Source organism: Pezoporus flaviventris, unplaced genomic scaffold (assembly GCF_033815535.1).
Source record: "Pezoporus flaviventris isolate CSIRO_AGI_PZ_B2104156 unplaced genomic scaffold, CSIRO_AGI_Pfla_v1 ptg000015l, whole genome shotgun sequence".
Classification (NCBI taxonomy): Eukaryota; Metazoa; Chordata; class Aves; order Psittaciformes; family Psittacidae; genus Pezoporus; species Pezoporus flaviventris.
Genome location: NW_026892563.1, coordinates 3,275,022 through 3,302,005, shown reverse-complemented (window position 1 = coordinate 3,302,005; position 26,984 = coordinate 3,275,022). Strand labels below are relative to the sequence as shown.

General features: G+C 36.4%; 1 protein-coding gene across 7 annotated transcripts in view; it reads right to left on the bottom strand.

Annotated features, from left to right (window-relative positions):
- CNKSR2 (connector enhancer of kinase suppressor of Ras 2) overlaps nucleotides 1-26,984 on the bottom strand; it is a 214,763-nt gene that overhangs the window by 77,903 nt on the left and 109,876 nt on the right. For 3 of the 7 annotated variants that reach the window (XM_061453247.1, XM_061453248.1, XM_061453254.1), the window contains 5 exons: nucleotides 22,960-23,106; nucleotides 12,870-13,003; nucleotides 9,305-9,516; nucleotides 5,849-5,938; nucleotides 3,970-4,184 (listed from right to left, as the gene is read on the bottom strand). In XM_061453247.1, the coding sequence (XP_061309231.1) occupies nucleotides 3,970-4,184; nucleotides 5,849-5,938; nucleotides 9,305-9,516; nucleotides 12,870-13,003; nucleotides 22,960-23,106 (798 nt within the window). The remainder of the gene's footprint in view (nucleotides 1-3,969; nucleotides 4,185-5,848; nucleotides 5,939-9,304; nucleotides 9,517-12,869; nucleotides 13,004-22,959; nucleotides 23,107-26,984) is intronic. The other 4 variants (XM_061453250.1, XM_061453252.1, XM_061453249.1 and 1 more) reach the window with 3 other exon arrangements.

Below are 26,984 nucleotides of genomic sequence, written 5' to 3'. Positions count from 1 at the left end.
CAAGAGATAATTACACATCACAGATATAAGACAAATTAGCTTTTCTCTTGCTATTATATCAGCTATCCCATCAATTATCTTCATTGGACACAAGTAAATGCTGTTTACTCTTCAAGGCCATAGCTGAAATGCTACATTGACCACAAAGTCTTGATTGTAGTGGCAAGTCAATGATACAAGATAAAATTGTTAGAACCTGTGATTTTATGCAAATTTACCAAACTGATGGTCAGGAAGATTCTAGACTGCCACATTCTTGTGATCACTTCAGAATATAACAATTCAAACCTGCTGATGTTTTTAAAAATAATTTTAGGCAAATAAACAACCACCATGCACTGCTGAATTACCATGGTTATTTTTTAATCCCATCCACTTTGTTTACCATTTCTGTTGTGGTAATTTAACTCATCAGTGTAGCTTTTGAGCAAAGATTTTTCTTTTCTAAAAAGCCAGATACAAAAGATAGGAGTTGAAGTCAGCATAATTGCAAAAGCTGCTTTTCTGCAGAAAACCTTCACAGTAAAAAGGAAATCAACCTGCACACATCAATGGCTGCCAAATTCAAAAGGAAAGAGGCTTGAAATTGTAGGGGGAATTCATCCTTAAATTAGTGCGATGCAGTCTTAGTCCAAAATTATTTAACATTGATATCAATGGAGTAAAAAAGAGAATGAAAACATCATTGAATAAAGGTAACACAGAATCAAAGACCAGTGAATGACATGAGACCTGAATACTGACTGAGCAGCATGGTTTCTATTCCAGGGAATTCAGAAAAAAAGGGGGGAAAAAAAAAAGAGAGAGAGAAAATTAAAGGAATTATATATGTGATGTTTGGTTTTTTTTGTTTTTTTTGTTTTTAATTTCACAGAATATGCATATTAAGGAGAGAATTTCAAAACAAAGATTTCAGTAGTTTCATACCACAGCAGACCCTGGATTCCTGGAGCTTCAATACTTCATGTGATGGACTTGGGAATCACATGGGCCCAATTTGAGGGCCCAGAGCTCTTACTCTTTGGTATTTTGTACTTAAGGTTGCTTTAGAGACCTAGATTATTCAGCAAGCATACCCCTGAAGTCATACATTTCAACATGGTCAATCGTACAGTGTCAAATATTTAAGAAAAAAAAAGCCAGATAGAAATTATAAGACTGGGGGAATACCAGTCTTGCAAATCACTGATTTGGAAAAGTGGCATTACAGAAAAAAATAAAACCAAACCCAAGTAATGAACATACCCTCACTTCAAGTCTGTAGTTAAATTGGATAAACAGTCCTTTAAATACTTAATGAGGGATAGCAAACAGGAATAGAAAAGTTATTAATACTTTCCATCCAGCTCCTGGAAATTTATGTCCTGTTCTGGCATACATACTTTAGGAAGGACACTTAGGATATTTTGAATACTTCAGGATTAAATACAAGGAGTTGAAAGAATTATGAGAATGATGAAAGGATATAAAAATACACTCTCTGATGGCAAACCCAGGATACTTATTCCATTTATTTTAAGCAAGATACTACAAAATGATTTGATTATAACCTGGAGATTCCTATATCATGAAATAAAATCTGTTTTATAACAAAAGACCTTTACATCTAGAGGATAAAGGTCCATTTGTAACTAAAGTGGGATATGGACGTCAGGTAAACACTGGCTAACAGGTGAAAAGGGTTAACAACAAAAGCAACCAGGCACTGGAACAACTTAAGAAGCCTGGTGGAGTACTCTCTAGTACTGGGAATTAATACAAACAATTGAGGCACTATAGGTACAAGTTCAACTACAGCCACTTTGTAGGAGCTGCACTTCAGGAAAGTCTACTGGCTTGTGGTATGCAATGCAGCCAGGCACAGTATTGTCTTGTCATCTGACATTCTACTATGATGAATTCACTGACATCTTAAAAAACCCTACAAAACAAAATCAAACAAAACCCTAATCAACCCCTCCAGTCTTTTTCACTACTATTAGTGCAGGTTTTGGAATTACCACTATTCCTCTGCACTGAACTCAGGCTCATCCAGAGGCTCCCATTTCCAGATAATCCAAAGTGTGAAAATTAGGTAGCTGATGCTTGTAAAAAAATTATATGCTAATAAGACAGCCACTTCTTAGTGATCTTTAGGATGCAATTTGAAGATAAAGTGCATTTTCATTGTCCTATTTGTTATCTACGGTTTAATAAAAATGTATTGCACTTAGAGGTGAGTTTCGTGTGTTTTATCTGTATTCATTCCCCGTTCCTTACATGCTCACTGCACTGTTTATTTAAGATTTTAAGAAAAGTTCTGTCCAATTTATTAAAAAAAAACACTGACTCTGTTATGTGGCAAAGACTTGTAGCTCCATCTGCAAATTAGATTAGGGTTTCATAAGCCAGCATGCTTGGGTGCCATTACCACAAAAAGGGAACTGTATTGTACTGCTTGGTGGCAGCCGGGTGGCTTCCAGCAATAAAACCAGCAATACTCATCTGCAGGGGGCTGTAAATGCTTTGTAGAGGGCTCCTTCCCATTTCCCTGAGGAAAAATCAGTGGCTCAAACTTCCTCTTTCTCTTTATTTCATGCACTTCGTTCAAAGCCAGTTAGCAGATCAATACATATTTGTATTCTGAAGAATGAATAACCTTTATATATTTTTATAAATAAATAAGCTCCCACTAAACTTCCAAGAAGATGCCAAAGATTTTATGGCATTTAAACTGTGCTTAAATCACAACATAGAAAGAGGCATTCTTTAACAGTAAAGATGCACAAAAAAAGATTAGCAGACACTGGTGGAACTTGCGGTGTCAGGAGTTCTGTTGGTTTGTGGACAGGTATCTAAAGTACCTGAAAAGTGCTGGTTGTCAATTCTAAGTTTGCTGTTCCTCACTGAATTCCACACCAGAATTCTGAAGAATCTTCCTGTGCAATTTATTTTTGTACACATTTTGAGTAAACATAGTGAGTAATAGCAGGAACCAAGTTAAAACAAAGATGGTACCTTCAAAAAGAAAAAAATCCCTCTCATTGCAAGTGTCAGGAATTTAATGTATACTAACAAATAAATGTTATTGAGAGATGAGTGTTCTCTCAATACATGGGAAGTGTTGAAAATTTATCACACTGTTCTTTACAGAGCTGAAAGTCCTCCATTGCACAAATAGCTTTTCCATTTTGTTATGTAAATATTTGATTTCAAGGGCTCTTGCACTGATTAGACTCCTTCTAGGAAAGACTGCAGACAGCCCCTCTACTCTGCTCTCGTGAGACCTCACCTGGAGTATTGTGTGCAGTTCTGGTGTCCTCAACATAAAAAGGACATGGAACTGTTGGAACAAGTCCAGAGAAGGGCCACGAGGATGATCAGGGACTGGAGCACCTCCCGTATGAAGACAGGCTGAGGAAGTTGGGGCTGTTCAGCCTGGAGAAGAGGAGGCTGCGTGGAGACCTCATAGCAGCCTTCCAGTATCTGAAGGGGGCCTATAGGGATGCTGGGGAGGGACTCTTCATTAGGGACTGTAGTGACAGGACAAGGGGTAACGGGTTAAAACTTAAACAGGGGAAGTTTAGATTGGATATAAGAAATTCTTTACTGCAAGAGTGGTGAGGCACTGGAATGGGTTGCCCAGGGAGGTTGTGAATGCTCCATCCCTGGCGGTGTTCAAGGCCAGGCTGGACAGAGCCTTGGGTGACATGGTTTAGTGTGAGGTGTCCTTGCCCATGGCAGGGGGGTTGGAACTAGATGATCTAAAGGTCCGTTCCAATCCTAACTGTTCTATGATTCTATGAAAAAGACTGGTGTCCATCCCACATTTGTAACAGGAAAATAAAGAATACTAAAGTATTTCTTTGAAATCTAGTTATTGTCCAAAGAACACGAATCTGTGCAACAGCAGAAATCCAACAGATGTTTCAACACCATGATAAAAACAAAAGAGAGCACTGACTTTTTGTTAAAGTTATTTTTACTTACATGGTACAAAGCAGTTTCTGGTCCAGGTGTGCCCATGACTTCTTGTCTCAATGCATCCATTTGTAAACTAGGCAACAGTGAGTAATGACTTGGACTACTACTCTTGTCTCCCTTCTTTTTGGACTTTTTCCCAGTATCTTTTTTGCTATTCCTCTGAAACATGTAGTCTTCTTGACCTATTTTCTCATTGCTCATATAGCGAAGCAATGAATTCTCTGTTGAAAGAAAAATAATGCAAAATATCATTGCGAATTGTTGTATGTATGTTAATCCTGCTTCTAAAATACATAGTATTCTTGCTAAGATCTATTGACAGGTTTAGCTCTCCAGACTATTTCCTTAACAAAACCCATTTACTTCATTGGTCTGTATATAATAAGAAAGCAATCTTTTGGCAGGGAAAATTCATCATTCTTCTAGTTTTCTGGTATCTTTGAAAATAAAAGGAACAGAATATGAAACAAACCCCACATCAATAAATTTCATCTTGGAGTGTTCAAAAAATGAGCAATGATACACTTATGATCATAATATCTGCAATCATTCTTTTAAACAAGATTCTATTGAATACAAATGACTATGGTGCCATACATTTAGAAGTAATTTGCTTTGAACATTCATTTGAAATCATTCACAGTGTCATCCATACTTTCCCTGAATACTCTTCCAGTATCTAACATTGTGTAGCTCAGGGATATCCTGAGCCAGAAGCAGTGTTTGTGAATTTAGGAAACCTCAGCAGATTTGTCTTTCATGAAGTTGTCTGGTCTTTCTTTGTATTAAATGTGAACTTTTAGCATCCACAACCTCCTGTGGCAAGAGATTCCTTAGCCTGAATCCAAAGTGCACACAGAGCAAGCTCTTCTTTTTAACCAGCACTCAATAAAGATATTTGATGCCTCTTGGGTCTTGTTTCAGGAAAAATAGACAAACTTATTACCTTTCTTTACTCTACAGAAGATTTTTTAAAATTTTAATTTTTTAATTTTGTCCTTTTAATTTTAATTCTCCCAAACTGATAATGGCCAGCCTACTGAATTGACCCCATTCCATAAATCTGATCATTTTTGTTGTCTCCTAAACTTTCTTCAATTCTACTGTATTTTTCTGAAGAGATGAAGAGACCGGAACTGCACACACACCCAGCATGAGCAAGAACTTACACAGTAGCTTAAGAAAATTTCTTAATTTGTCTTGTATTCTTTTCCTAGTAATTCCTAACAGGGTTTTTTGTTTTGTTTTTTTGTTTTGTTTTGTTTTTTTGTGGTTTTTTTTGCTCCTTACTGAATATTTTGTTAATGTTTTTACAGAAATGTCAATTATTACTGTTACATTTCATTTCTGGGAGATAATAGCCACCTCAGAGGTTATCATTTTGAATGTGAAGTTACATATCTGAGCCTCACAAACCAGAATTTTGAAGAACTTATCCTTGATGATTTTGAGGTGAATCTAGAATTGCTCTAGAATGCTTCTGATGCAAAAAAAAGAACTCGTGAAGACAGACAAATGTGAGATATGTCTCATTTAAGCATAACAATATTTATCAGTAATAACTATACATTTGTCCACTAGCATTACAAAATTAAGGCCACTTTCAAAATGGACTGGATAATACAACTAAATCAATTAAATGCCAATATAGAGCTAAAGGAAACTGCAGAGCTTTGCAGTCATGATTTTCTTTGGCTTGGCTGAGCAACCTCCTTAATCCTAGTAGAGGCTCTACAAAAAATTAAGTATACATAATGAAAGAACCCCAAACGGGTTCACAAAAAAAATGTACCTAAGCAAGCAGCAAAATGAGGTTGAAATATATAGGTTAAAGCATGATAAAACCCATAATGCCTTGTACAAGATGTGTGTTCAGATCACTTACCTCTCCTACTCTCTCTTTTTATTTTATTGGGGTCTTCATAATCCCCCACCCAGTTATATTCTACTGGCATAGAAATAGGCCTTAGTTTCCCTGGAAACAGAGGAAAAAATTGAGATCATGCACCATACGGCAGCATTAAACTAACATTCTGTAGGAGAAGGAACAAATTATGTGCTAAGCTGCTATTCTGCAAGGTTGCTTACGAAAGAGGATCCGGCATTGCCTCTGAATAAGAGGTTAAGATAGAAGTTCTGTTTGCTTTACCAGGCAAGAAGCAGCTAAGTATTTAATGGAGTTTTTTTTAAGTTTAGAAAATAAATCCAGTGCCCTACAAATTCATCCGCAGACTGACAACTGAGACTGAAAAATGAATTCAAGTTACTTTAGTTTTCACTGAACAATATCTATTTATTATTCTGGAAGCCTCTGGCACACACATGAAGAGAACTGTTTTAAAGCATATGTGAATTGTTAGAAACATGTTCACGTCACTAAAGTACCTTCAAAATAGCATCTTTGCTGTGGGCTTAAAAGATCCATCAGCAACTGAGTAAGAAAGGAAGCAGAAAACCTCTATGCGTAATTTCTTTTGTAGGATTTCACCCACAGAAAGCAAAGTAAATTACTGTTGGTAAATTCGTTTTGGTCTCAGACAGCAAGAGACAGAAAAGCTGAAGACTCTTACATGTTTAAAATTTTTATTTGAAAGCTGCTGAATTGATTTTGTAAGATTATGTGCACTATGATTTCTGCTTAAGGATTCCACAAATATAGTTAGAAATTCAGTGAAAGTGTGGTATGCAACTTAGTGGGGTTACTTAAAGTGGTCTGAAGTTTTTAGCAAGTTAAGTAGTATATTGAAGGGAATCATAAAGTAGCATAGCATATGGCACAGTATCTGGCAGACTTGAAACAAAATGTTTTCACAACAAGGTCAGCCTTTGCTCTTTTTTGAGTCAATCTACTGATAACTAAACTGAAGAGTGGGAAAATAATTTGTTTTTAAAAGTAGCAGAGCTTAAAGTAAAAAATTAAAAGTCTTGTTAACTATTTTAGTAGAAAACCCCTACATAAAAGTGATCGGTCTTATTCCACGTTTTTGAGGTACATCCATGATACACTGAAAAAGACTACAAATTTTCAAACATGTCTGTCGACCTGTTGAAGTATGGCATTCATGGGAATTACACCAGTACCCTGCAGGCAGCACAATGCTAAAAGGTTACACTGTCTTTTTAAATAATTGACAAAAAAGTTGTACGTTCTGTACAGACCACAGCATCAGGTCACAAATACATCATTGTTCAGGAAATACAATATATATATTTAACTTTTTATTTATAATTTATTTTACTATTTATGGACACATAGTTAAGCCTGATTGAAGCGGTGAGATTTAGAGCACACAGTTAAGAAGTAATTTCCTGAATGGGGATGTATTCGGCTCATGTTTACTTGATCAGAAGTAACTTTCCAAGATTACTTTTTCTAGAAATACAACATTCTCTTCTTTGTGAGGCTGAGCCCGAAGTATCTTACTGAATGGACCTGCACACTTAAAAAGGTACAAATGCTATAAAATCATGTGAAGTCTGATTGTTACCAAAAGCTAAAATCAAAACAAATTTTCTACAAAACCTCTAGCTGTTCAAAGTGCATGTTTTTTGTAGCTGGCAGTAAATCTGAAATTACTAAGTTTGTTTCTTTCCTTAAACTCCAGTTTCATTCGCCTGCTACCTCTGCTCATCTCCTTCTTCTTAACCTCCATGGATTCCCTAAATCTGTTTTCCCAGGTGACTACACTCAGGAAAATTTCTTCCTTTGGATGTGAACAGAAGCTTTCTGAGGCAACAATTATTCATCAGCTGGAATTATAGCAGCAATTATACAACATGAAAGAAAAATCTCTCTGCCAACATTGTCAAAAAATGTCAAAAGATTCCAGTAAATTATGGAGAGCCCTATTAACCTCTCACAAAGGAGGACTGAGAAATAATTAAAAAAAAAAATTAACACCACTACAAAATTAACGAGTATGTGTTGAAAATAATTATCTCTTTAGGCCTTGGAACTCTGTTTGACCTTCTTTAATGGGTCACCATAAGCCATGAGAGCTTTATTGTCATTTTCCACATTTCTGTGAAATCCTAAAGTCATGCCTAGCCGCTAACAAATGCCATGTGGGAAACTTCAGTGCTGAAATTACAATTTTTAGAAAACACACTTAAATGAAAGTGGACTCGATGGTGTGAATTCATTAAAAAAGAAGTGAGCTCAAAAGTAAAAGGCTGTACAAAAAATGTGTTAAAAAATGACTGATTTTCAGTGCAGTCTTTGATCCATGTATTTATAACCCTTTCTGCTAATAGAAGAAAAGGCTAAAAGAGCTAACCTGTAACAGAATAATGGATTCAACAGTCCTTGAAGAAGCAATGTGTTCTTTTCACTGTAGACTACCAGTATTAAAATTTAGCATCTGGAACAGAGAGTAGATCTCTCTTAATGGAACTGACTGCATCCACCAATTGTAGTAGTTGAAAAACTGGAGTAATAAAATTGACATATCCACTTTGAAAACTTAGGAGTTATTTTGTACTCTATGGGCATGGTCAGAAGGCACCTGAAACCCTTTTGAAATCAAAAGGATACTGAGGATTTGCAACAGGATTGTGTAGTTGCGTAGAAAGGGTGCATTTTATGAAAATGTATCCTTTAATGTTGTGTGAGCACATTGCTCTAGGCCCTGAGGATACTTTACACAGCTCTAGCTCCATTTATATGAAGGTTCCCAAGTGAATTTGCAACTTGGCTGCATGATGTACTAAATCTATGCTTTCTCATAAATTAAGTCTATTTTCTTCTCAAAAGGATATGATAGTTTACTATAACAACTCCAACATACAGCTTGTATTTCAATTTAAAATTTGAAATAACATAGCAAGAAGGGTAAAAAAAATTTCAAGTGTGTGCTCAGCTAATACTACAGTAGTCAAAAATCTTTTTTAAACATGAGATTTCCTCTTCAGTTTCTATTATATCCTAACAACTCTATGAATGCACAATTTTATACTTGGCAACAAAAAAAAACCAATTCTCCCAGTACAAAGCTGAAACAACTTACAATACTAGCTAAAGAAAGACTTCCAAAAGATTCAAAGGGAAAATACCCTGGATGATCAAGGTCTGAGGAGTAGAAATCTCACCAGAATTTGCATGAGTACTGTCCCTAAATAAGTCAAAATCCAAAATGCACGTGTATGTTTCCCTATTATAGCAAGCAGTTAATCTTGTCTTGCACACAACAAGCTTGTAGACTGAATCTGGACTAAAGTGGTACAGAATTGTTAACAAAATCAATACTCACTGAAAAGATTTTCAGTCTTAAAAACAGAAGCAGATGCACAAAAATCCTAAAGTCAATAAATGGTGATTATCTTTATTAGATCAATGCCATACCATATGTTGGTGTGCTCTCTCTCCTTCCAGGACCACTTGTTCTTCCTTTCTCATATTCATAGCAGTATAGAACTGCATCTTCTTCAACTACATTAAAGCGTTTCCGATATTCCTGGTCAAGAAATGAGTTTGGAGATTCGGATCCTGTATGAACCGGCTTGCCCACTATATGTCTGCCAACATCATCACATGGGAGATTTCCCTTTTCATCCCTTTAATAAACAAGAGAGGTTTTAAATGCATTAGGATAAGACATTTGGGTTTTTTTTCTATGAATATTTCAACAAACTGTGAATATGTCAATATTTAATACAAGCAGGAAACAGGTATCATCAACCAGGCCAAAATGCAAACTACTAAAGGCATCAAATAATAGAGCAAGCTGTGCCTGGGATAGGAGCACTCTCCTTGCATTAGATGAAGCAAGGCTCAGTAAGCCCGCTGGTAGGACTATGCCTGGAGATGGCTGCAATAGACCTAATCAGACAGTAATTTCTGGGCAGCAAAATCGGCAAGAGGCAGCCAAAATAGAAGCTGGAGTCTCATGGCCTTGTTGGGCGTGAGGACTTATTGTATTGGGCTTCTTCCCCTCTGGACTGCCATGTAAGTTCCAAGCTAGCTGCGTGCTGATCCAGACTTCCCTTAGCTCCCTGAGGTTCCATCTAAAGATGAAGCAAAGCCTCCTCATGGGATCCAGGCAGAATGAGGAAGGGCTCTCCTGCCTTGGCTGCAACAGCACAGCACCACATCTCCCCAGTGACCACTTTGCCAGGCTGCTTTCGCAGGGTAGGGATGGTTTTGGCTTAGTAAGCGGCTGGTGCAGCCCCACTGGGGTTGTGAGGCCATCTCCGGTCACGGAAAGACGTTCTGTGGTGACAGTGCTGGGGGGATCCTGGAAGGCAACATGATCGAAACTGACATAAACCAGCCAGATGCCAAACGATGCTACAGCTACCATCAAGGGCTGGAACAAGGAATTCTCTGTGATAAGGAGGGCAGCCTGAGTGGGAGGGATCTTTATGGTGAACATGGAGGGAAGTGCAGAGCCACCAGGCAGACAGCCTTTGCCACAGCCCTCTGGAGATGTGGGCTTCAATTCTCACTCCTGAAGGTCTTCAACAAATTTGAGCAGGCACTAACTTATGACTAGCACTCGTAAGTAACTGCACACGGAAAGTGTCATTCCCTCTTTCTCATGCCATCCTTGTGCTGTTATGTCAGCAGCTGTACTATCTGTGGATATAGTCCCCTAGGCAGCATGGCTTCAGGCTTTTACAATTTACAATAAAGTATCAAGCCTTTTACTCCATTCCAGTAACAAAAGGAGGGTTTGTTTGGTTGCTTTGGGGTTTTTTGTTTTGTGTTGGTTTTGTTTTTTTTTTCCTTTGGAACAGCAACAACAAACTGAGAAACAGATGCTAAATAGTTTAATAATACCCAATATCAAGACATGCCTAAATATAGTTAATCATGGACAAAATAAACTGATGAAATGCCAAAACAGTTTATTCAGAAACACTGTACACTGTGTGACAGGTTTGTGAAATGAAGTATAGTCCATCAGGATTAAGCTGCTAAAAAAAAATTTAAATGTACAAAGCTTAATCTCTCTGTAAGATTACAGCTTGTACTAATATGCATTAGAAGATTTAATCAGAATTGGTCTAAGGTAGTACATTATAATCACCATGTAAGAAATGTTATTTATAAATAATCAAAATGTATTTTGAAGATCTCAGTTTCTAGAGCAGAACTCAAAAAGTGCTGAGCAACGAAAAATATTCACTAACAATACATAAAAAAATAGGATACATTTCTTATCAAATTAAATTATTTTTGTGGTGGTAAACATGATCAGTAGCAGTTCAAAGGCACTATTTCTTTTGATATAGTTTCAGTTTCAGGATCAACAGGTCTTTACCATATAATTACTGCATTGAATGAGAAACCTAAGACTATGTTCTGGTTGGGGTTTCTTTATCCAGCTTTTTTCAATAATGGGTTAGAATAAAATAGTTGATTTTTTTTTCTGTGGATTGTCTATAAAAAGTCCTCAAAATATTTACATAGGCACAGCAAAATACTCTTATCAGAGAGACAAAAGACACACTCAATTTCTATGAACAATTCGAGTGTTATGACTGACAATGTTTTTATTTAATTAGAAGAAAAATAGTGAATTAGACTATGTATTCTGTTTGTCTCTTTGTCACATTAAGAGAAAGATACTAGAGTAACTGTGTCAACAAGTTCAACTGTGTTATCTGTGTCATATTTGAAATAAAACGGCAATTTTTTTCCCCAAGAAATAAAATCAAGCCAGGTAAAGATGAGGCAGTGATGAGGAAGAAATGGCTTCACAAAAGGCTTCTGACAACATCTATGCCATGACATGAAATTCACTCTTCTGCCCTGCAAGGTTTTTCGTATCTCTGAAGAGTAAGAATTTATTATGGAACCACAACTTCTCCTCCCTACTAGGCAGTTTAATTTGCCATATACCTCACTGCTGGATAACCCCCAGGAAAGTCTTGTCAGTATCAGCTCATACATCTTTTTAATTGGGTAGAAGAATTACTGATAAGAAAGTCTAAGAAAAACTCAGCTACAAGGATCTCAGCTACAAGAAAGGATATGCTGCCCTACAACCCTTCCAAGAAAGTTAACTAAAAGAAAAGCAAAAAGTAATTTGAAAATACATTGACTGGACATCTGATAGCCTGTGTCTAAGAATACGGAAGCTTTAAAAATATTGATTTCTCTAAAACACATTCCCAGACCTCTGGGCAGCTACTTCCATATTATTTATAGGCCATAATTCTCTCAAAGTTTTAGAAAAGCAACATCTCTGTACCTTATGGACTTATACTGAATCATTTGAGGTCATGTGAGGGTAGGGTGAAGAATCTAAAGGAGGATCTGCTGATTTTCTGGCTTAGCAAGCCCAGAGACCTGGGAAAGATGAAAATACCCTGCCAGGTATTCATATTATCACCAGGCAGCAGGTGAGAGTAGCAGATGTATTTACAGGGAACAGCACGGTCACTGCAAAATCTTGCAGAGTAGCAACACTAAAACAGAATCCTGAAATTTGCTCTAACAAATCAACTACATCTAGAAAAGAAAACACTATGGCAGAACAGAACAGTGCTGCGCTTGAAGTTGCAAGTTTCTTGCTTTTAGCTCACCTGCCCTTGCTGCATCATGGTCATTAGGAGAAGGGATAGATAGGAACTCTTCCCCTAATTTATAGATTCAGTCTTTCAGATAATTTTTGCTCTTCCAAAATACGATGAAACTGTTATGGACAATAGATTAGCCAATATTTGAGAAAATAGGGTATAGAACCTTTTTTTTCTAAAGGCTACTGTCTGTTTTGCAAACAAGGCACTGATTCACACCAACACACACACAAAACACGCCTATTCCTAATAACCAGTTCACCTGCAAAATGAAGTATTATCAGCCTAATCCTGCAGGGCAGGCTGATAAACAGGAACAGAAGGGTCAGTTACTTTACAAATAGTTTCTTACTTTGAATTGTACCAGAAGTGATCTTGTTTACCTTGGAACATAAGGTTCTGTTGGAGGCGGAGGTATGTAGAGATCCTGAAGGGCAGAGCTGTCTCTTTTTGTGGGTGTGCTGATAGTGCTGGATGGTGTAGCAACACTGCTTGTAGGACTTCTAGGAATAAGAGGCTGGTCCAAAAGAGAGAAATAACCAAGATTATCCTTATATATAATACATTTTTATTTGCAAAAGTTATAAAAAACATTCTATAGTTCAGAAAGTTACAGAAATAATGGTTCTAATATTTTGTGTGCTTTTAAACTGGCTGAAAAAACACTTATGCTAAGGAGACAGATCTATGAAGGGTCATGTATTCTGCTTATAAAATTGACGCCTCTGATTACATTTTTTCCCTTTTGCACAGCAAGACTATTGCCAATGCCCATAAAAATAGTAAACAGTAGAGCCATTGGTAAAATTTTAGTGAGTAAATAACATCCAGCAAATCCCTTAATTAAAATAATATTGTAAAGAAAAAGTCTAGTGTTTACAGTAAAAGGTGCATAAGTAGGCATTAAATTGAATGCCATCTCCCCCATCTGCTCTACAGCTTAAGAATTAACTGTAAGAGCTTCAGTTTATGTCTGCAGATGCTGTAAAATCAGGTACTGCATCCTCAGAGCACACACACTATGAGGCAGAATAAACTGGAGATTATTATTATTATTTACCCCCCTGGGCACACACCTTACAGAGTAACATTTACTCACAGGTAAATAAACTGTACACCCCTTGCAGAATAATCATGCATTCTGGCTATCATTCCTGTTAATCACATATCTCTCTCATTAAAGACACCATAATAATAGGGACGCTATCTCTCTCATAATCAGACGTCCCTTTTTACAACTCAGCTTCAGCATCTTGGCTAGTTAAATAACAACCAGCCACTTGAAGTCTTTATTAAATCACTGTAGGGCTAGAAATTACAGAAAGATTTTCTAACAGTCTCTATACAGATGCAGAAAAAGGAGAAGATAACTTTGATTGCTTTGGTCTACTTAATAACATGTCTGCCTAATAACAAAAGCCTTATGTTGCTTGGCTTGTGTGATAGCTATACTCAAGCAGAAGAAAAAAAATGGCAAAACAGCAGGTACAACAGTTCTTCACATACCATAAGAATAATATAATATTAAACAAATGCTGATTTTTGCTTTGAAAGAGTTCTTTCCCCCTTCTCAGAATTGAACTTCTCAAAGAAAGAAGTGTTGGGATTAAAGAGAGTTCACCATACCTATAATTTCTGACCTGAATAACTACTGGAGGACACAAACATTTCTCCTTTTATTGATGACACAGGAGCTTTAAATACTGACTGAAAGGGTGTGTAGAAACATCCTTCTACCAGCACTATTAAGAATGCTTTATGACAGACCAATAGGGCATTTCTGTGCTGACTAATCAGTTATCATTTCCTAGGTGTTAATCTTGACATGGTAGCATTATGCCTATACTAGCGTATAGCATTGTACTATGTAAGCACATGCATTATATGTAGCATTACACTGTATGTATAATGCAGCATTATACTATACTGCAGAAACCCCCAAAAGTTCAACAGCAGGAACTTTTTCATAATTTTGGCCTTTTACCACTTTTAAGCTAGTGATGAGCCATTCAAATTTATGTTTATTAAACAAAGCCCCCACCATTGCATTACTTTTTATTCAACCTGTATGTAAGAATAATGCATGTTACCTCATCCTTTAGCCAATTACTGCCTTGTTCAAGGAACAGAGCTGTGTCAGATGATACTTATCTCAAACATAATAAAATGCATGCTTAAAATTTTCCTACTAAAGCTTTGCAAGACCACCTTTAGAGCAATACAAACTGACACAACTTTTCTGTTTTGAATGTCAGGAAACCATCTCCTGTAAAGAATGATGCTGCTAAATTCTTTCCTTGCTCATTAATGTGAGTATTTTGTAGCCAGGCCAATGAAAGACAGCCAGTATTTACAGGAAGAGAGGGAGAAAGACACACATACACAACCAGACAGGTAAAAGACTTCACAACCACTAAAAACAAGAGACAGAAGTCTGCAAAAATAAGAATAAAGCTGGGGACAAAGCTGGGTAAAAATAAAATAAATTAAAAAAATCTTTCAGAAAACCAAAAATTTTATCCTTTAAATTTTAATCTGTGACACTGTAACCACAGACATCCTTGAACCACCTGCTAATACAACACCAGTTATTTCCTTTCTGATACCTTATGCTTCTCTGACAAGTACACTTTGGGGCTTGCTAGGTAGCCTGTAGAATTAATTGTCATTTTAAGCACAAAATAATTTTGTGACCTAGACTCTGTTTACACTTGTTAAGCTGAGGCTGTTGCCATTCATGGCTCATACTGGCAGAGACACTGAGAGGAAGACAAGCTGGGTAGGTGGATTTGTGCTTCTCCACTTTGAGGAAGAAGGCAGCCCTTTACCTGCATGAAAAGGCAGATAAAAGGAAAGTGGGTGTGTATGTGTGCGTGTGTGTGTCAGAGACTAGACTGGTGGCAATCAATCAGTTTATGGTGTATGTCACATGAGGAAAAAATCATGCTCAACATGACAGAGATCTGGACTTAGAACAGCTTCATGAGACTCTAGTGGTCCTGACCAGCTTCTGGAACACTAGAGGACACAGGTAAAGAATTTCCCTTATGTTACAGACTAGGATTAACTATTTAAATTGGTTGGACTCAATGATCTTAAAGGTGAGTGCAATTGGAAGAAATGTTATTCAGTGTACCACAGGAAACCACAAGTTACTCAGCTACCTGAAGGTAAAAGGTTTCCCTTGAACTGGTCCCATGCCTAACACTTTCAGAAATTACAGCACAACTGGTGACAGTTTGAAAGATTGTGGTGTCTCACAGGATGGCAATGTGGGCATAACTTCCCGTGGCACCTCGAGCTCTCAAGGGGATAGAAACTGTAATAAAATCTAGTGGAAGCACAATCCTCTAGGACTGTCTCAAAACTAGGATTTCTTCATATTTTCCATAATTGTGTCATATTGTCAGTCAACTTTCCAGCTTATTTCCACAAAAACAGAAAAGCTGTGTTACCAGAAAATAATAAAGAATCCAACTTTAAAAATAGGTCACCACTTTTTTTTTCTTTTTTTTAAAAATAAGTATATTTATAACCACTTCACCAGTAAATAAGTAGCTCAGTAAGAACTGAACATGGTGAAAGTATTCAAATGGTCTCTTATGGTAATAGCTCAACACACTGAGGCAAGGTAACTACCACCTCGTTCTTTAGGAGTTCAGCTTTCATTCTACAGATAACTAAAAGTCTTCAGACTCTTCTGGCTGAAAAGACAGCCTTCAGAATATGGCCTGCAAGTTCAGTGCATCTACATGGCTTTTTGCATCGCATTTTAGAAAGACCACAACTGTTCAGTTCCAGTCAATCTGTGCACCTGCAAGTAAATCAGCCTTGCAGCTCTCTAGTTCAATGGCAGCCATTCAGTGGACCATACATAGGCACATTAAACAGAAAAACGCATGGATAGTCACTGAAGTATTTCTCAATTGGATGCCTTGGAGATCAGTTCTATCACTGAGTTAATTCTCTTCCAATGGCTAGAGCTTTTTTTCTGCTGCAGTCCCTTTTGGTAAACTGTCCAGGGCAAGTCAGATTGCAGAAACACCAATAAAATGAAAAAGTTTTTAGGTCCTAAAAGTTAAATACTTGACCCCTGGGAACAGCTTGCCAGAGAAAGTTCAGAAGTTACATATTAAAACTGGAATAGGCTTAAGAACGTGATGCAACAGACTCTTCATCAATCTTAACCCACAATGACAGATACAAAATCCGTATTTCAATATATTTTGGAGTACTATTTCTCAAACATGTTGGATGCACCATCCTCCTTTAGGATCATTACTCTTTATGCTTTTTTTCCCACACTGTCAGTTGGGATAACCAATCATCTTTACTTACAGCAGCTCAGTTTCTTTGACACAGGGGAATAAGAAGTCCCTGTAAGTACTGGCTGATAACTCACAGACACTTAACTCCCCTCTCCTCCAGAAGCTGCTCTGTCCCTGGTTGGTGCTGCCCTGCAGTCCCTACTCTCTTCCTACCAGGACTTATTGCTGCTCTTCCCACCCCCAATCCTGAAGGAACTGAGAGAGTGCCCCCAGTAAGTCAGAATATTATTTCTGCTTTCTCTCTCTAAAAAATGAATGTACTTAATATTTAATATATACTATCAAAAATTCTTTTAAATGCTTTTTAAAACTCTTTGAACCTTTCATTAACTCCCTTGGAAGCTACAATATATAGTTTGAGAAACATTGCTCCAGAAAAAGACACAGAATTTTTTAAAACATAAGCAAAACCAGTACAAAATTTTAAGTGGTAATATCCTTATACAGTATTTGCATCAATAAACAGATTTTACTGCTAATGTACTTTTCATATTAGATCAAGGTTATGACAAGTTATTGAACAGAATATTTCCAATAAAATACACTTTTTATAAGACCAATTATGCCACTAAGTAATGAAATGCTATAACTAATTCATACTTTCTACGAATCCATTTTAACAGTGCTGCAAAGAACGTCCAGTTCCCATATAGTTAAAATACAACTAAGAAACCAAAAAGCAAGCAAGTTAGCCCTTTATTCAAACTTAATGGTTGAAAAGTGTAAGGTCATTAATTCTACTTATAAATCATGAAAACAGAATATACCATTGTCTCTAGATCAATGAAGGAGTTAATATAATCACATACGGAAAAATACTAAATAAAAATTATAAAAGTAGTGTTTTCTCTCAACCAAGGACTCTATTGTTACTGTTCCTGTTGCTTCTTAGGAGGCTGAAAAGCTGAATATATAATTGTGGAGATACGATCCATATCTAATCCCAAATAAAGTCTCTCTAAAAAACTGCAGATACTGAGCTCTTGGTGATTTTGTAACAGTACAATTTAATCACACACAAAACAGTACAGTGAACTATTTTAAATATACAATAGATGTCATTTAAATATGCTTGTTGAAGAGTGTGACAGTGACTAAGAGGGGTCAGAAGGTTTCTTTCCAAGTCAACACAGAAGACGTGGTTGGCAGGTAGACCTGCCCCCAACCTCACTGACATCAGTTAAGAGCCTTTTCCCTGATAGTGGCAGGTGTAGTCCAGATCAGCCGAGGCATGGAAACATGTTGATCTACCACTCCTTTTCCGAGTTATAAAGAAACTGGATGAAGAGTCTTCCACACTGTAGTCAAAGTCCAGTTTCTTTTGACTAATTAACAAAGCATTTTCCTGAAGGCAAAGGAGGACTTTGCAGCTAGCTGCTTGCTAGTGGGATGATAGCAACTTACATAAGATTTCATATGCTCCAAGTATCTTCTCATTTGAAATTTTCAGCCTTGTTCACACAGCATTTCATGAAGTCTCCCTTTGAAACCTCCCCAGAATAACACAAAGTGGAAAGCAGAAATAAAACAGACAATTTGGAGTAGATGACATTTATTTAAGTCAGGTTTTGAACCAGAGCAAAATTTGGAGAGTTCAAAGATAATTAAGTTACCTGTATATCAATTAATAAAATAAAAAATAAAACATTAAACTTAATTGGTTTGTTCAATGCATTCAGTAGCAGTCAGAAATTCAAGCATTGCGATCTGAAATATCATACTAGGCTGTCACATAACAGATCAGTGTATCAGAAAAAGTAACTGAAAGGCAAATTTAGTAAGATTTGTCTTGCAGGCATAATATATTACTATTTATGGTACAATACCAAATTATTGAATACCTTGAATTGCAAAGGCAACCACAAAATTCCCCAAGGCCACATCTGTCTAATTTGACTGTTACAAAACCAATTACAAAAAACACAGTCTGTTGACTATACAAATTTGGATATGATTCCAGGATGCGTCAAAGGAGAACTGATTATCTGTAAAAAGTTAGATACTGATGGATATTAAAACATACAATCATCAATTGACTGAAAAGAAAAAAAACAACAGCACTTCCTTTAATCATGTCACAAGGGGAAAAAAGAAGAATGTTTTTCCTTCTGTACGGATTGACCTTAGAGCTGGAATTCATGCACTTGTAAATACAAACTCCCTATCTAATGGTGCATATCATAGCCACAGGCTAACTGTATTATTTTACTGTACATAAAGACATTCCATACCAGTTTCAGGACTGCTACAGAGGATGCATAATTCTTTTCCTCCTTCTTTCTTTCCCCTAAACTTTCATATTTATTCTAAGGATAAAAATACTTGTGAAAGATATGAAAATACCACATTTCTGATAAAATGAAAAAAAAACCCACCATAAACCCAAACAATTAATCAATAATTATGTAGATTGCATTTAACTCCTAATTCATGGCAAGACTGCAATGTGAAGGAAGAGCTGTTCAAAATAAACCGCTGAACATTCTAAGATGTATTTATGCCAATTAGTAGCCAGTTAATATCTGAATGATCTAAAAGCATTTTCCTCTCAGACACCATAAACATTTGGCTGGCATATGGCTTTTGTAGATAACTAACAGTGGACAGTAAACTTTTAAAAATTTTATTATCAGAATGTATAATTTAATTACCTGGATGTCCTGTCACCCACACACCAAACTGCTTGATACACTGGTACTAACTGCATACTGCCTGAACTGGAAGATTCATCTAGCATTTTCCCAGCTTACAGGCATACTTAGTACCTCTCCATTAAGTATTTTTTTTCATGTAGCTGCAAATGGAAAACCTCAAGTTCTTACATACAACTACTGACTGAACAAGCAGAATGTAATTTACCAATAATACCTCAACATTATTCACTTTCAGCTAAAATTAAATTTCAAAGGCCCTCAATTAAAACATCCCAGTGTAAATCTCAATTTAAATGAGTCTCTTAATTTAATTCACTGAAATATTACCGTCTACGTTTGTTGCAACAGCTGTTCAACATATTCATTGGTGGGGTGCATACAAAAACTCAATCTCTATTTATGCGTCATCCTTCTTACATTAGGGCAAACTTCTACCTTCCCACCTAACTCAATGCAATTTGATAAGAATGTGACACCATATTTTCCCTCTGTTTAGTCCATTTGCAGAACCAAAAAACCACAGCGGACAGTTTGCAGATTCTAATTCCCATTTTATTAGAAATTCATCCCCATATCTTATTCTAGAGTCTTTTGACTATTTTGCTTATATTTTGTACTTTAACAGAATTATTACTGAGTCAAAATTTCTTTATAGCCTATGTCTGTTGAATAATACATATGGTTCAATTAACTTAGCTCTGGGATTACAGCACAGTTCTAATATTCTCAACTATTTCATGACATCCTGATATAGGAAAAAAGTTATAATTTCTCCTGCTTTCAAAGGTGATGGTACTGCTTTTCCTAATTATTTTTTTTTTATTTGCTGTCACTTTGCTCCTCTCCTTTAATACTGTGTACCAGGCTCCTATTACAGAATAGCACCCTTATCTGAAACAGGAACATTAAGAAATTTCAGAACAGGCCTAGGGAAAATTGCAATTACAAAACTTAGTTTTATGGAAAGTGTTTTGTTTGTTTTTTTTTTTCCAGAAAATTTTAAAGTAAATTCTTAAATAAATGTAATTACTTCATCTTTTGAATGGCTATAAAATTACACTTCACTGCTTTTGCTGCTTGTTATTTACCAAATATAGTTTTCACTGTTTGATAGTACTGATGTCACACAGGCTCCGTTTAAAGTTTAACATTAGCTGACTTTAACATCTGTTCACCTCTGATCTGCATAAATCAACAACACAAATCTCTACATTATGCAGCTTCTGAAGTCTGTATTCACTTCATCCTGGAGCTTTTTCAACATTCAGTCTACTTAAGAAAACTGTTGTTTCTGACACTAAAATAAAAAAATTATGACATGTGCAACACTGCACACATAAGAATAGAATGAGGTTCTAGCCTTTTCCTGGTATTGTTTGGTAAAATCAGAACAATATCATCATGATATCAGAATAATCTCTTTAACGTTGAACAGCATCTCTATTTGAACTCATATTAGCCTTAATAATATTTTCTATGCTATCAGCAAAAATACCCCATACGCAAACCAATACTCCCATTACCCTTCTTCCCAAACCTGTAAAATTACAGAAGACCTCTATCTAGGGTCAGTCTCATCTAATACAGATAATCTACAGTTGAGCTAGCTGTCCAGACTCCCTTTATCATCAAATGGAGAGAAAGAGGCATGCACAACGTTCAGTTCACCTCATCCTATCTGAAATAGGCCAAGATGAATGAACCAGTACCTGTTATGTATGTCTGATGGCCAGAGTAAAAATGAGAAACCTGAATTATATGTGGATACGTACATAGCAGATATCTGAAGTTAGATCAGTTGAGTAACACCCTAGTATCTGTATTGAACTAATGATGCTGAGATGTAAATCAAAGCCAAATACAATACACTAAAAGATTACTGGATTTTTGCTTCTGGGAGTGTGGAGTTTTCAAACAGGAACACAACTTAAGCTCATGATTGCATTCACTGTAAAAGGACCACAGGAATCCTGACTTTCCTACTGGACCTAGTTTAAATGGTGGAAATTAGTTTCTGTCCAGTTTCTTCCCACCCTTTTGGAATATCCCGCCTTGAATTAGTTATTTGCAGTTGCCTGCATCAATGACCAATGTCAGAAACTCCTGTGGTGGGGCTTTCAGTGTAATTATCCTAGCAGCAAATGATTAAGTGAAGCAAAATGTAATTATTTAGGAGAATAAATCAATTCACCCAAAGAAGTACCAAACTCACCCAAACAGGATTTAGGCTGTAAGCATTTGACCTCATTTAAAGCAATGATGTGCATTTTTCTTCTGTATTGATATTCTCACTAAATCTATGATAAAGTGAAGTCTTCTAGTATGGTCATTCATACAGTCATATCATGCATACAGATTTGCAATTTTATGTTCAGACACTAATAAGATATTTTTGGTCGGAAGTTTTTTATCACATATCTAGTCAGTTTTTTTATATCTGAAAGAAAGACATCTCAATCATTAAAAAATTACTCAGTTTCAAAAATAATGATGCATTTAACCATTATAAAATAATTTTATATATATATATACATACTTATTTGAAATAAGTTCTTCAATGCATTAGTTATTTTTAAGAATCTCTTAATATTTTAAATGGCAAAGATCACAGCTGCTGGCAGTGCCATTTCCATATCTCATTTTCCTTTTTCCCAATTCTTGCAGAAGTCTTCTCCATCTCAAATATGATTTCAAATTAGACTTTTTGTTGCAATAATAAAAATGTTGCAAAGAATGCAATCTTTACACAAAGAAAATCCATTTCTAAACAATGTTTTATCTGAACTGAACAAAAAAAGGGGATTATTGCCAGCTTTATCTGTTGATTATAATCTTTCATTAGTCTGGACATAACTTTTATTTCCTAGAGTAATCCATCACAGTGACATTTTATCCTACAGTGAAACATGAAATCTTTAATGAAACCATTCCATGGTTTTCAGCACATTGCAGGCTTACTAAAATTAAACACCTAGGTGGACATCCTGTGCTACACCTCTTTACATGCAAGGGTTCAATCTTAAGGACAACTTTGACTCAAATAATACTTTACTTACATGAGAAAATTTTGATGGTCAAGTGGTTTGGTGAATAAAATCACCTTGTCAATTCTCCTACATCTCCATCACTGATCAAACTGAGAACTCTAGATCTTTTCATCCCCTTTCTTTAAGCTTTTACTGCCTGAGAGATTAACAAGAAATCAAACTAAAATTTATTATTTTATGAAGTATGCTTGCTTTCCATTGACTAGAAAGTTATCTGGGGCTATATTTCTGCATTGAAAACTGCTGGGATTACTTCTTAACTTTGAAGAGTTCTATTAACAGGTTTTATTTCAATTGAGTCTATGAGAACAAACTGCAGAGAAACAATTTTTCAAAGTATGCAAGAGTAAATCCATATGCTGCTGAGATGAAGCACAATAAAGCATCATTGAGATAATCTATAGTTAAAATGATGGTGTATGACTTATGATTAAGCTTCATTACCTGCAGAGCAAGGGGTTTCCATCTCATATTTTTCAGTAAAGCTGGTGCTGAAGTAAGCATGCTCTGAGGTCGCTTTTTCAAAGTTAAGATAACACCACTCGGATCCTCTCGTAGTGCATTCACCAAATTTTTCAACTGCCACCCCACCTGGTAACCAGTAAAATCATCACAATAAAATTGAGGTACAGTATTCAATATGTAATGTTCCCTTTTTAAATAAGATTAGTAAAATAACATAATAGGAGTGTATATATATACATATTAAAGGAGATTAACTCTAGAAATGTCAAAAATAAGTTACTGCATAATAGTCATGTCAACTAAAATAATTATTCTAATGCATTGAGATGCATATGCATCATATCAGGTTTTAGAATTAATAAACTATTGTTATTCCACTGTAAATGCACAATTAAATCTCAAAGCATTTTCAAAATGAGCTCTGCTACATAAACTTTCTAAAGTTAAAAATCCCATGGCTTCTGCATTGACAGTTCAATTCAAAACTGAGCATTTTGTACTCCATAGTTACTCTTTAAAGTCCACTAATCACATGTAGTCATATTACTTCTACTCATAGCAGCTTATGCAAGGACAAACCAGTTCAAGAAAATCTTCTACTCTTCACACTGCTATAAAAATAAAATCAGAATCACAAGGCCTTTTATTATTTTAATAGTACTTTTTCATGATGATTTCAGAAACAAATACAGTAAATTGATAACAGAAAGGTAGTCTAGCCACTACTTGAGTATTAGCCCAAAGTAAAATTTTCCTACAGCATTTTGAAATATTCCAAAATTAAGAACTTGACTAATGTGGAATGCGAGAAGTCTTTATTTATAAATGCAGGATAGAACTTTCTAAAACATTTAGTTTGCATTTTCAAAAAACCCTAACTCAAATATTAAAATAGTACAACTCATGACAATGATTTTCAGCCTAAATAATACCTAATATTAGGTATCTATCTTGAAATGCTTCAAGATATTAAATCTCTGCACTCTCATGTTTGGCACCTAGAATGGTAATACACAGAATCATATATCCCTTTAAGATCCTGGCCTGCAGACTTAGAAAGTGATTATTTCTGCAATCTTGACAGTTTTTCTACCTTTTTTTTTCTGTTTCCCCCTAAACAAACAAGTAAACTTTCCGCATGTTTAAAAGATCACAGTTAAAATATTTTCCCGCTTTCACAACTTGTTCAGAAGAAAATTATCCATTTGAGAAGTGAAATTCTTACTGAAAAACAAAAATCTGAAGTGATAAGGTAACGAGATTGTGAAAAGGCCACTTTGTATCATGTCAATATGTTTAAAAAATACAATTAGGCAATGTGAACTAAGAGAATGCAGATGTTCTTTATCATTGGTATAGTGCAATATGTATGACACAAATATGTACTTTTTTCTATGTTTAAGTAGGTTGTTGCTACTATTTTTTACATCACTCCCTATTACACTGAAACTCGCTTTGTTTGCATATTATCACCAATACTAATGCTTGCCAACAACTTTGAATTACAGACATGGTTCAAACCTCACCACTCTTCCTCAGCTACTGTGAACCCATCTGCCCCATTTTCACCACAGCAAATTCACTATATCCGGATGTACCTCTACAGTAATGTTACTGTACACAAAGAAACAGAGTTTTGACAGCAGGCATCTTTATGTAATATTTTCCAGCTTTCACAGAAGACTAGAATTCCTATTTTCAGTCTAATGTGCTAGGCACATGGCTGTTATACATTGAATAAAATGGAACAGGAATGTAATCAACTTTGGCTCAATTCCCACATCCTAATGAAGTCTCCATTTTGTTTCAACAGCACCTAACCCAAGTCTTTGTAAATCCAAGCTTTGTGTCTTAGAAATATAATTTTATAAAAAAGTACTTTGCTCTTTACACTACCATTTTCCTCCTCAGAGAGACTTCCACCACGCTTAGAAACAGTGTATTCCCTATAGCTCCATAACGTCACCATGGGCATATACAAGGTTTCATATGCTACCCAAAAGAAGGAATACAAGGCCTACTGTTCATGTAAGCTGCTTCTAACATAAGCAACTGCACACTCTAATTCCCTAATGTAACAACTGAAGACAGAGCTCTGGAGAGGAATCTTTCTGCTGAATAAAGCAGAACATGATTGTCGAGAACACGACGTGGCCTCATTTGCAGAGTTAGGGTGTAAAATTCTTGCCATTTAAGTTGATAGAACACTGCATACAAAACCTGTGCTTTAAAGCCATCTGTTTCTTAGAGAAGTAGCCAAAAAAATCTAAATAAAGCTGGACGGGTTTGTTATGCTAGCAGTTTTAAAAATATTTTAAATGCACTTTCATAACCTGCAGAGATAAACTATCATGTATTTCAACTATGCCATATACTGCAATAAAGGGAGATTACCTAGTGCCTGTCTGAGAGTTAGCGGGATTAAAGAAAAAATCACATCAAAGTACTAAATCTGATGTACTTAATTTAGAAGCTCATGAATATAAACAATTTAACTTTATTTTTCACAGGAATATTCTGAGTTTACTATAAATTTCAAATGAAGTTCATCCTCTGCTTTTACTTAGTTCCCTGACAGGAGTTTTCTGACTGGTTCAGACAATCCTTGGTTACTTCTCACTTTTTAAATAGTCTGAAGAGGAAGAAGTCACATAGAAGGCTGTCTACAACAAATTGAAGGAAATCAATGTCCACATAGAAGGCATGCTTTTCAGTTCCCACACAGTTTAGATCCCATCAAAATTCATATTGACACAAACTAAACAGAAGCACTTTTATTTGGGGAGGTCAGGCTGAAAAGAGGAAAAGGCAGTGACTATAAGTGGAACTGAAAACTGTTCTCCAGAAATCCACTTTAGTGATATATCATCTACAGTTTAAGTGTGATTTGAATGTATTCGCTGTAATCTATCCTCAGTATCTTCCCTTTTCTCATTACCACCGCAGTTATTAATTCTCAACTTCTAATCATCAAATTTTTGGGCAGAGATATCAAAGTCCTTATCATATCCTTTATCCTGCCCATGTACTGCAAAACCAGACAGTAATAAGAAAGTTTCATTACTGGTTTGAAAATTTAATAGATAAGTAAAAGTATTAGCTGAGAACTTTCCTTACACTGAAGGAACCTGAGCCATTAATTTTTAAAATACTGCACTATGCTGACCAGGTACCCATTTTTAAGGACCAAGAAAGTTACTGTTGCTTGTTTTAAGATAAATTTACATTGTTAAACCAAGTGCCAACAACAAGTGGCGGTCAGGAGAGGTCTCCAGTGGCAGCCTAAACCCAGCACGGGGCTTTGCTGAGCAGTGCCTGAATCACTGCTGGCTGCCGGTGCAGCTCATGGCCAAGCACAAGGAGGGCCGAGGGCAGACAAGGGCAGCCCATGGGTCAGGTACCATGCACAGGCACAACACAGCAGGTCCCTGGGTAATACTGGGAGCCAGTGTAGAACTGGGCACCTGAGGGAATGTGGGGCACCTTGTGGAAAGGTGCAGCTTGAAGCAGACAGGCCACATGGGGGTTTTTTGATGAGGAAAGAGGAAGAGGACTATGGGCTTCACGAGCACCAAGGGATGGTAAGCGTGCATGCAAACATAGGGGAGCTGGAGGAAGAGGAAAAGGAGAGTGAACAAGCACCACAGGGGTGCTGAGAAGTTGTGTTGAGCTGTTTCTGCCAAGGAGATTATAGCACCTTTGCTGGTGGAGTCTACTGCCAGGGTAAATGAGGGATAGACAAGGGTAGACAAGGATAGACAAGCCAACATCCATGTCACTTAAGCATTGATACCCCAAGCCCAGATGAACAGCGCTTCTGGGGGATGGTGCAAGAAGGGACGTCACCCTCCCAAAGGCAGAGCAACGTGCTGTGCCAGGAGAAGCAAGTCTGCAGGCAGGGTGCCTGCAACATCAGCTTCAGGCCACCTTCAGCTTTCTCATCTCATCCCACCACTACATGCCCAGAGGTTGCAGCCAGGCTGGGAAGCCCCACTAAAATGCTC